This window comes from Pongo abelii, chromosome 2 (assembly GCF_028885655.2).
Source record: "Pongo abelii isolate AG06213 chromosome 2, NHGRI_mPonAbe1-v2.0_pri, whole genome shotgun sequence".
NCBI lineage: Eukaryota > Metazoa > Chordata > Mammalia > Primates > Hominidae > Pongo > Pongo abelii.
Genome location: NC_085928.1, coordinates 194,383,528 through 194,394,358, shown reverse-complemented (window position 1 = coordinate 194,394,358; position 10,831 = coordinate 194,383,528). Strand labels below are relative to the sequence as shown.

General features: G+C 60.3%; 1 protein-coding gene across 3 annotated transcripts; it reads right to left on the bottom strand.

Moving 5' to 3' along the window:
* Positions 1-772: 772 nt before the first annotated feature.
* CHRD (chordin) lies at positions 773-10,710 on the bottom strand. 3 transcript variants are annotated; one of them, XM_024244577.3, is made up of 23 exons: positions 10,180-10,710; positions 9,851-9,954; positions 9,282-9,411; positions 9,021-9,149; positions 8,830-8,929; positions 8,627-8,714; positions 8,117-8,258; positions 7,872-8,012; positions 7,708-7,790; positions 7,483-7,630; positions 7,214-7,320; positions 6,990-7,109; positions 5,934-6,090; positions 5,388-5,608; positions 4,466-4,579; positions 3,885-4,148; positions 3,702-3,795; positions 3,533-3,589; positions 3,163-3,266; positions 2,609-2,711; positions 1,861-2,015; positions 1,607-1,709; positions 773-1,232 (listed from the first exon to the last, which is right to left on the bottom strand). In XM_024244577.3, the coding sequence occupies exons 1-23, from the start codon at positions 10,325-10,327 to the stop codon at positions 1,180-1,182; spliced, it is 2,865 nt and encodes a 954-aa protein (XP_024100345.2). In that variant the 5' UTR covers positions 10,328-10,710; the 3' UTR covers positions 773-1,179. The 3 variants fall into 3 exon arrangements, 2 of the variants coding, with proteins under 2 accessions (XP_024100345.2, XP_024100344.2); XM_024244576.3 differs by having other exon boundaries at positions 773-1,235; positions 10,180-10,709; XR_008524097.2 differs by lacking the exons at positions 773-1,232; positions 1,607-1,709 and having other exon boundaries at positions 1,905-2,015; positions 3,228-3,266.
* Positions 10,711-10,831: the final 121 nt, after the last annotated feature.

Here is a 10,831-nt window from a genome sequence, read left to right as displayed (position 1 = left end):
AGAGAAGAGGGTAACAGGGCAGGAAGGTCTTGTCTTATTCTCTACATGATTTGGTCTCAAGGTAAGTGCAGCCAAAAGCTGGACCAGAGCTGATTCCAATCCACTCTGACCCAAGTTTGCCCCAGAACTGGTCCAGAACATGAGTTTCCAGGAAAAAAACAGGAAAGTGTTTGCCTCACTTTAGACAAAGAAGGTAGAAGCTAGGCTGGGTGTGGTGGCTCATGCCTGTAATCCCAACACTTTGGGAGGCCAAGGCAGGAGTATCACTTGAGGCCAGGAGTTCAAGACCAGCCTGGGCAACATAGCAAGACCCCATTGCTGTGAAGGAAGGAGAAGGGAGAGGGAAGGGGAGGGGAGGGAAGGGAAGGGAAGGGAAGAGAGGGGGAAGGGGGGAGGGGGAGGGGAGGGGGAGGGGGAGGGAAGGGAAGGGAAGGAGAGAGAGAGGGGCTGGTGACACCTTTGATTCTCTCTCTGGAGCAACTTCAAACATGAAGTCAGCAAACATGCCAGCGATGTGGGAAACTAAACTTGAGTCAAAATCCTGCTTCTACTTCCCTAAATTCTTGAGTCTCTAGACCATCTCCAGGACCATCCCCAGCCCCTCTGCGGAACCCAGGCATGCCAGCCAACTGCCACGCTATCCTCTACCTCTCCAGGTCTCTTTCAGCTCCCCAAGGGTCAGAGCTCCTCTCTCTCACCTCCTACTCTCTGCCCCTTCTCCACCAGGCCCCACTCAGGTTCCTGTCCGCAAAGAGCCAACCTCATGCCCAAAGACTGAAAAAGAAATGTTTTAATAAATACAAAACTCTCCAATAATGACTCTGCTCAGCTCAGGGGCAGCAGGAGTGGAGTGTCGGGGGCCCTTGGTGCTGAGTGAGGATAAATTAAAAATCCCAACAAGCCAGTGACATTATGTACAGAAGGAAAGGGGTGGGGCTTCCAGGACAGAGGCCGAGGGTGGCAGGGCAGGACATGGAGTGGCTGTGACCTCGGTCTGGCCCAGCTGCCTCTCCCCCTTGTGGAGCTGTGGTTCCCAGAGGTAGTGGGGGTGGGAGTAGAGGGAGGACAGAGGAGCAAAGGCACTGGGCTTCTCACAGGAGAATGCAAGAAGGTCCTCGATGCCACCCCTTCCCCAGCTCAGGCCCCATCCTCTTGGTCATGTGGCCCTCTGGCTGCTCCCTAAGAGCCTTCGGCTTCTTTCTCCAGCTCTGGATCAGTTCTGGTCTCTGGGGCTGCTGGAGACAGAAGGGAGGGAATGTTGGAGGAGGGGAGAGGGAGTGGAGAGGCACAGAGAGGCATGGAGGGCAGGGCAAAGCATCCCTGCCTTGGTCCCAGGAAGGCCAGCATTTTCTAAACAGGTCAGTGCACACAGCTGGGTGACCTTCATCTCATTGCTTAATTCCTCTGAGCTTCAGAAATCTCATTTGTAAAGAAAAGGTCATAAATAACAATTCCACCAGGTTGCTGTGAGGGTGGATTGGAATGGCACTTGTGAGGCAGGCTGCACTGTTCCTGCACACAGTGAATGCTCCCTTCCCTGATCAAGAGTCCCAAGGGCAGGTCAGCCCTCCACTCACAGCTGCTGACCCTGGACTCCTTCACTTACGCCGCTGGTGGGCCGTGCAGCGGGAACAGCATCGACTCTCCTTCCCCGAGCCACAGGACAGTGGCAGTGAACAGTCATCCCGCTCACAGTGAGGCACCCCCGCCTGGTACAAGACAGAGCAGACACTGAGTGTCCCCCAGAGGCACTGGGACACAGTGGCCTTCAGCTTCTTCAGGGGCCTCCCTGGGAAGGTCTCCCTACTCCAGACCAGGCCCCCAGTACCCACCTCACACAAGCCTCTGCTCCCCACTTACCCCACATCGGCAGGTGATACAGCTCATCTCTCCAAAAGGGGGCACTGAGGGGTGCCAGCTCTGACTCTCTGGGAACCACTGCCCAGCAAAACGGCAGCCCCGGGGCCCATCAGCCTGCATGGGGTCCCCCAGCTGGGGGTGGGCCCCCGACCCCACTGTTGAGAGGGAAAGAGAAAGGGTCAGCCCAGGAGGACCAACCAGGTTTTATGAGTATTCTCTTTGAATACCCAGCACCTAGCAGTTTCTGGCACTTAGTAGGTGATAAATTTGGATGGGTGGGTGGGCAGATGAATGGATGGATGAAGGGATGGATGGATGGATGGATGGATGGATGGATGGATGGATGGATGGATGGATGGATGGATGGGTGGATGGAGGGAGGGATGGATGGATGGATGGATGGATGAATGGATGGATGGATGCATCAAGGGGTGGGTGGGTGGATGGATGCATCAATGGGTGGATGGTCGTATGGGTGGATAGATAGATGAATGGATGGATGGATGGATGGATGGATGGATGGATGGATGGATGGATGGATGGATGGATGGATGGAGCAGGAACCAGAACCCATCATATCCCACTAGTATATCACATTCTTTCCACTGCATTTAGAGTCCTGGCTCCAGGCTAGGCACAGAGCAGTGCTCAGTATAATGCTCAATTAACTGAGCACCCTTCCCCTCACCCAGGACAAAGCCTGCCTCAACCCAAAGGTGAGGCCTCAGTGCCCAGCCACCTCTCTCACCTGGACACTGTTTGCAGCAGTCGGTGGGGTTGACACGGACAGGCTGGGCACAGGCCAGCCGGGGACACTGCACCTTCTCACAGTGCACCTCTCCAGTGCCCCCCTGTAGGGATCCATTGAGCAAGGAGTGTCAGGCAGGGGGCACATAAGCCTCCTGCCCACTCCCTCTCCTGTTCCACACCTCAAATGCAGTCTCCGTGGCCTTTTACTCAGAGGCCCGGACTGGCTTTATAGACCTAAACTCAGCTCCTCATCGGAACCCTGCAAGGTAGGTGCCATCATATCTGCTTACAGGAGAGGAAAGTGAGGCTCAGGGACAGAAGGTGCCTAGGGTCATTGGCATTAGTTAGCTGGCAGAGCCAGAATCCACACCCAGGTCAGCCCTGTTCCTTTTCCCACAGGGAGCCGACTCTCAGAGCGCAAAGGCCTTTTCTCATATCGTTTTGATTCTTGAGCCCTCCTCACCAAGGACGGGCCTTCCTCACCTGGCAGCCCCTCCCCATCTCTGCAGACCCCGCTGGGTTATGGCACCAGAGAAGATTGGGTGGCCATACCTTGCAGGTGCAGACAGCACACTTAATTAAGCCAAAGGGGGGCACAACGGGGTGCCACCGCGTACCCGCTGCCCGCCAGCTCCGGTCACCATCAAAATAGCAGCCTGGTGGGGAACAGGGCCCAGCGGCCATTAGTATGAGCTCATCAGCTGGGCCCACAACCAAGGCTTGAGCCTCAGGCCACCCCCACACGAGCCTAAGCCAAGGGCCCACTTGGGGGCCAGTAACACTAATGAGTCCTGTCAGGCATCGCTTGGAATCTGTGCCCCTCAGGCCACCCCCTATATACTCTCCCCTTCTTGTCCCCCTCCTGGTTCAACCTAATGGCTCCTCTGGGGCCTCCCACCGTGCACGCACCCTTCCAGCTCACCCTCTCCTGGGTCCCGGCTCCTCGGCAGCCCTGGCAGGTCTCTGACATCTTGTTTCTCTGTGGAGCCAAAGAAATGGTGAAAGCAGAGGGTGACCGCCCTCCTTCCCTCCCCAAAGGACCTGTCCGCACTGGGCCAACTCCTCCCTCCACTCCCCTGCGGGGAACTCACCAGGGCAAACAGGGCAGCACTGGTCAGGAGCCTGCACCGGGTGTGGGCAGCTGGGCAGTGGGCACACCACCGGGTCACAGATCACCGTTCGTCTCTGCAGAGAGGAGCGGAGGCATTGACAGGAGTGTCCAGGCCCCTTGCTCCAGATCCCAGGACCCAGTGTGCCCTTCCAGGACCTCCTACCTGGCAGGTGCAGAGTGAGCAGAGCGGGTCGTAGTTGGGCGCCCAGCGAGCCCCGTGGGGGCGCTGCTGCCCCTCGAAGAAGCATGTGTTGGGGTCTCGGGGCCGCCCAGGACCACCAGGTTTGGCGGGCACTAGGGCCGGGAGACCAGGCACCACAGGCGGCGCAGCAGCGGCTGTATCCAGAGCCCCTGGTGCCCGCACCCCCTCGGCCCCGGCCGCCTCCAGGCGCAGTCCGCCCACCTCACATTGGTTGGCGATGTGCACCTGGGAGGACAGGCCAATTGAGGCGGCGCTGGGGCTCCCCCTCGCGTCTTTACCAGCGGCAGCTGGAGACACCTCAGCCCCCTGAGCGCTGCAGTGGCCCAGGAGGATGCCATTCGCTCCACAATCATCTCAGCTGCCAGGGATAGGGTGCCGGGTTGCCAGCCTCCTCATGTAGCTCATCCTCCCCACCAGCCAGAGGGGTGTGATACGACCATCCCCAGGACTCAGAGACAGCAAGTAACTAGTGTAAGGGCACACAGTGCGCCTCCAACTCTGCACCCTCCCCACTGCCCCCACTGCCCACACTCCCCACCTACCTGCCCTCGGAGCTCCCCTCTGGGGCTACCCTTGGTGGTGATCAGCAGGGAGGCCGTGCCTTTTGCCAGGTGCCGCAGCAGCTCTGGCTCCAGGTCCTTCACCACGCCCTGGGCCTGCACGTAGGCAGGATAACGGATAGGAATAAGGCACTTCAGGGCTGAGCCTACTGTCCCCAGTTCACAGATGAAGAAACTGAGAGCCAGGGAGGCTAAAGAAAGTCTTCATGGTAGCAAAGCCCGTTGGCAATAGTGTGGAGCTTGGAAGCCAGGTCTCTCTGACTCCAAGTCCATGAGAACTCACCCCACTCGAAGCGCTTAGTCCATCCCACCCACCCCGCTGAGGTCCAGGATATTACATACTATCCAAGACACCCCACCAAAAAAAGACTTAGAAAGGAGAATGAATAATAAAAAGCCGAGTCAGAGTCATGCCCAGGTCTATCTGACTCCCAAGCCCATGCCTGCCCTTTTTTTTTTTTTTTCTTTTTCTTTTTGAGATGGATTTTTGCTCTTGTCGCCCAGGCTGGAGTGCAATGGCGCGATCTCAGCTCACTGCAACCTCCACCTCCCGGGTTCAAGCGATTCTCCTGCCTCAGCCTCCAGAGTAGCTGGGATTATAGGCAAGTGCCACCACGCTCAGCTAATTTTGTATTTTTAGTAGAGATGGGGTTTCTCCATGTTGGTCAGGCTAGTCTCAAGCTTCCTACCTCAGGTGATCCACCCGCCTGGCCTCCCAAAGTGCTGGGATTACAGGTGTGAGCCACTGCACCCGGCCTACAAATCACTGTTTAATTTATTTTATTTATGCCAGCTCTTCTATACCAGGCTGTCTGCCCTCTGCTTTCCCCACCACAGGCCCACACAGCCCTTTAAGCTAAAAAACAGAAATGTTCCAAGCTGCCGCCTACCATCACATCCTTACCTCTGAGCCATAGAATCCCTTCAGCAGCCGCCGAGGCCCTGGCGTTCCAGGAGGCCCAAGGAGGTGGGCAGTGACAGTGCCTTGTTCTGAGCCACCAAGCCCAGCCAGCAGCACCTCATAGTGCAGGTGACAGTGGGTATCCAGGGAGAGCCAGGCGTGCCCTGCTGCTTGGCTCTTCACAGGGGGTAGCACCAGGGCTCCTGCTAGGGGCACAGGCAGCGCTGGGTCCAAACAGAGGAGAGATGACAGGTGAGAACGTGGCCTAGGGCAAGCCCTCAAACCCAGCATTCCCCAGTTCCCCAGCACACATTCCACGAGCTGGAAGACACTGTCCATAGGTCCAGGGCCCGGAGAGCAGCAAGTTTTAGACCCTTGAACCTCGGCAACAGGAAGAGTCTGCCAGCAGGGCCACCCTATATGTCCCCACCTTCAGATGGCAACTGGAGCTTAGGCACAAAGAAAGACACACCAGGCTCCGGCTGTCTGCCACCATCCCTCAAATGTTCTAGGAAACCAAAGGGCAAACAGATCCCTAAGGACACTCACTGTCATGGCGGGCGCTATGCCCACTGTAGGGCAGGGCAGCCACGTGCCCCCGAAGCTCTCCATCTGGGAAGTCCTTGGTGCCCACGTTCAGGAAGAGCTCATTCTGCAGCAGCATATGAGCCCCTCGGGCACCCAGCCCAGGGCAGATACCCACGGCCTGGGGGCAGGGGAGGATAGGCCTTCTCAGTTCTCACACGAGTCCAAGGTTCTGAAGCCTTGGGCCATTTTGTGCCCTGACTCCACCCACACACACTTCCACACACCAGAAACACAGGATAAGGACCCGGCAGGCCCAGTTTCCAGGCCCTCCCCTGCCGCTTCCTAGCTATGTAACAATCTTGAAGAGTAACTTAACTTATCCAAGCCTTCACTTCCTCATCTATAAAATGGATACTGTGAAAGCCAAAAAATATGTAAGGCCACCAATGCAGCACCTAGCACATGGAAAGGCCCTATAAGTAGCAACCATTGCCATTACATTTACTAATACGCGGCCTGTGGCACTGTTCTCCAGGTCCGATGCTCCCATTTGACTGTGAGCTTGCTAAGCACAGGGGCCACATCTGATTTGCTTTGTACTCTAGTCCCTAGTCTGGGGCTCACTAAAAATGTCAAATCAGGCCAGGCGCGGTGGCTCATGCCTGTAATCCCAGCACTTTGGGAGGCCGAGGCGGGCGGACCATGAGGTCAAGAGATTGAGACCATCCTGGCCAACATGGTGAAACCCCGTCTCCACTAAAAATACAGAAATTAGCTGGGTGTGGTGGTGCGCACCTGTGGTCCCAGCTACTCGGGAGACTGAGGCAGGAGAATCGCTTGAACCCAGGAGGCAAAGGCTGCAGTGAGCCGAGATCACACCACTGCACTCCAACCTGGCGACAGAGCAAGACTCCATCTCAAAAAAAAAAAAAAAAAAAAAAAAAGTCAAATGAATAAATGAATGAGTGGGAGAACCCATGAGTGAGTGGATGATAATGAACATCCCTGCTCATCCAACCTGGCTTCCCACAGCCCATGCATTGGGCCCTGGGGTCCAGCTCCACATGGAGCCCTCACCGTGTGTCCTCCTGGCTGGAATCCAGCCATGTGGCACAGGACAGTGCGCTGATCCCTCCGCTGAGGTTTGGTCTCCAGCGTCATGGCCACCACCTCACTGCTTGTCCCTACCACTTGCACCTGATGGGCAGGGATGGAGGAGGGCAAAGTGGAGAGGCAGTGAAGGCCTGGGGCCTGCTGCCCACTCCACCCCTCCCCCACCTTCTGCCGCCCCTGGCTCTTACCTGATAGATCAGGGAGCCATTTCCTAGCAGTGTGAGGCTGGCCGAGCCGGCAGCACCCGTCTGGACAGGGATCAGGGCATCAGCCCCACAAAGGACACTTTGCAGGACTACAGAGGGGCAAGACAGGTGAGGCTAGGTTTACCCCATGGCCGCTTACACCCCCAGTCCTCAGGATCTGTCCCATACCCACCCTGGCCCCTTCCCTGGCACTTGTCTGTGCCTCTCAGTTGTGCGTGCCCAGGGCACCAGGCCCCCCCACCCCGCCTCACCGTCGCAGCTCTTCCTGGCAGCAATGTGTCCACTGATGCGCAGCCCTGGCCTGCCTGCCCACTCCAGGGCCATCTGCAGCTCCCCCAGCACCAGCCAGTCCATCTCCTGGCCTGTCAGGTTGGGCAGCACCTCAGCAAAGCCTGGTTCCTGGGGACAGAGCAGGGTGTGATGGGCAATAGCAAGAGGCCAAGACAGGTGGCAGCAAGAGCCAGATCCCCACTCACCTGGGCTGAGACATTGGCCTGAAGTTCTCGCAGTAGCTGCCCCTGGTGTAGAATCTGGAGCCTCAAGGGAACCTGGGTTAGTCCTGCAAGGCCGCACATGTGGGCCTTTCTGAGACAGGTGCTCTCCCTAACCTTCTCACATGTTTTGCCCCCATCCCACTTACCCCCACTCCTGGGTTCCAGCAGCCCTCGGAAGAGCAGCAAAAAATGCAAGGAGTCCTCTGTGTCACTGAGAGTGAGCAGGGTGATGCCCCCTACGCCCTGCTGTGGGGGGCCTTCTAGAGTCAGGATGGCACTGAAGGTCTCTGGGGAAGGGACGATGATGAGAGCCTGTCAGAAACCCCCCCTCCCCTTTCCTGGGGGATAGAGAAGACTCAGAACTCCACGCCCGGGGCTCTTTGCTCCCTACCTGCAGCCAGGGCCCGGTGCCGGATGAGAGGCCCCCAGACCTCCCCTGAAGGGTGAGTGAGTGTCACAAGTGCCACATGCAGCTGTTCTGCCCTAAGGAGCCGCAGAGACAACCGAGGCACCGCCCGCCACACCCCACAGACCTGGAGCAGAGAGACAAGAAGGCCCTACCCTCAGACACTGTGCAGGCTAGGCCAATTAGGATGCCCAGGCAGGCCTGATGAAAAAGGAACATGGAAAGGAACCTCCAGGGTGCCCTACGAAGCTTAAGAAAGAACGCTGGAGCCAGATGCTTGGGTTCCAGTCCTGGCTGCACCACTTACTAGCTGTGTGACCTTGAACAAATCACATTATCCTACTGAGCCTCAGTTCCCCCTTCTGTAAAATGGGCATCATAATGTCAGTGCCTTCCTCCCACTGGGCTGTGGTGAGGACCACAGGAGGCAATGCAGAGCATGCTCTCAGCACAGTGCCCAGACTGGACAAGTGCTCATAAATGGCATCATCTCACCAGGCCATCTTGGGTGGGGGCTGCAGGGTGCTCAAACAGGACACTGCCATTGGAGTCTGAGAAGCGGACCCTGGTAGGGCGGTCCAGCCTGGGAATGAGAGGTCGGGTGAGTCCGGACTGAGCCAAAAGCAGCCCCTCCCAGCTCTCCCAGTTTCCCTCCCGGGCTGGCAGCTGACCCTTCCTTGCTCCTTCCCCTTTCTCACCGCCTGTAGGAGATGGAGAAGCGGAGGCTAGAGCGCAGCAGCGAGACTCGGGCTCGTGCCACCGCCTGCGACCTCGGCCCTGTCAGCAGCGCCACGAAGTCTGGGACGGGAGGAAGATGGCCTGAGCACTGTCAAACGCCGCTTTGGTGGCCCAGCCTCAACCACAACCCCGCTGTTCGCCAGCCCCCTACCCGTGTGGCCGTCACCACGGGCCCGCTCCTCAGCGCCTGGCTCTCCGCTGTCGCTATAACTGCGATGCTCCGGGTCCCGCGGATACTCGAAGGACAGGCCGCTCGGCTGCCGCTCCGAACTGCTGCGCTCTGCGGGGGGGGGGGGTAAGAACACTGGCTTCAGCTGGCCGTGGGAAGGGCCAGTCCGACGCCCCATCCAAGTGGCCAGGGACTTAGTATCGTGGCCCTGCCTCCCTTCCCGCAGGGCGGAGCAAGCCTTACCCTGGGGGCAGGTCTGGCAGCAGTGTCCCGGCAGCTGGCGCGGCTGCCCACAGGCCAGGGTTGGGCACTCTGGTTTGATGTTCTTGCAGCTGACCCTGCCAGGGCCCCTGGTACGGCGACCCCACTGAGGCTGCTCCCGGAAAAGGCGGGAAACCCAAGTGAGTGCAAAATGCCAACCGATGAGACCCCCCCAGGCAAGGATGTCCCGCAGAGTCAGCCAGCACTGCCACTTACAAGCTGCGTGACCCTAGACAAGCTACTTCATCTCTCTGGGCCTCAAGGTCCCTGTCTGGAAAATGGGGATAATAATACTCTCTATCTAGCAAGGCTGCCATGAGAGTTAGATGAGCAGGGAACGAAACGGAGTTGGCACAGAGCCTCACACAGAGTGGGCGATCAGTAACAGCACCTAAGACTTGAACGGGCTGATTCCCCTTCCTCCACCAGAAAAATATCCCCAACATCTGCCGACTGGGCTCCTTCTCAGCAGCTCCCAGTCCACTCCGACGCCCGCGCGACACGGCGCTCCCCACCCGCCAGGGCCCGGGCCGGCCGCGGGGTGCACTCACCGCCTCGCAGGCGCACAGCACGCAGCGCATCACCCCGAAGGGCTCCCCCAGGTCCGGGTGCCACGTCTCGTCCAAGGCATAGACCTTCCCGCCGAAGGAGCAGCCTGCGGGGACGGGCTTGGCTGGAGGCCGCTGCCCAGCTCGCGCCGCGTGCCGCCCCGGGGGCTGCCCGCGGGTCCCGGGTCCCGGGCACCGCGCCCTTCTGCCCCCGCCCACCCTCCGGGCCGCCCGCCGCGCCGAGCCACCTGCGCCCCGCGCCCCCTCCGGGCTGGCGCGGACTCGCCCCGAGCCCGACTCCCCGCCCGCGCCTCCCCCGGGCGCCCACCTACCTGCCGCTCCCCGAACGGGCAGCGGCTCCTTCTCAGAACGGATGGGCAGCGCGGGGGGCTCGGGGCCGGCGCCGCGGGCCGGCCGGGAGCCGAGCAGCAGCAGCCCGAGGAGCAGCAGCGGGGCCGGCGGGGCCGGGAGGCTCGGCATGACGCGAACGGGACAGCTGGGGAGGCGGGAGGGAGGAGGGCGCGGGAGCGGGCGGAGGGAGGGAGGCGGGAGTGCGGAGGGCGGAGGGCCGGGCCGGGGGCGGTGCGGCGGGAGGGGGCCGAGGCCGGGGCCGGGGCCGGGGCAGTGCCGCGAGGGGCTCGTCGGGCGGCCGCAGAGTCGGCGCCGGGCCGGGCGGGGCGGGAGGAGCGGCCGGGAGGAGCGCGGGCGGGCGGGCGCTGACCCGGGCCGTACGCGGCTCTACTGCCCCGGGCGCCGGCTCCGGCCCGTTTTATGCCCCGCGCCCGACGCCCCGGCCGGGGGCCTCCTCCTCAGCAAACGGGGCGGCGGCGGCAGCTCGGCGAGGGGCCGGGCTGAGCCCGGGGGGTCCGGCCCAGCAGCAGCGGCCCGGATCGCGGGTGGGGGAGGGGAGGGAGGGGCTGGGACCGGGCAGGGGAGGGCGGGAGGGGAAGGGGGAGCGGGGGAGGGGGAGGGGAGGGACCAGGG

Excerpts from the sequence above, each read along its gene's own strand:
- CHRD (XM_024244576.3), bottom strand. The coding sequence starts at position 10,327 with ATGCCGAGCCTCCCGGCCCCGCCGGCCCCGCTGCTGCTCCTCGGGCTG. Across the intron at positions 7,631-7,707 it reads AGGCCAATGTCTCAGCCCAG|GAACCAGGCTTTGCTGAGGT; the intron begins GTGAGTGGGGAT and ends CTCTGTCCCCAG. Across the intron at positions 4,149-4,465 it reads GAGGGGAGCTCCGAGGGCAG|GTGCACATCGCCAACCAATG; the intron begins GTAGGTGGGGAG and ends CTGTCCTCCCAG.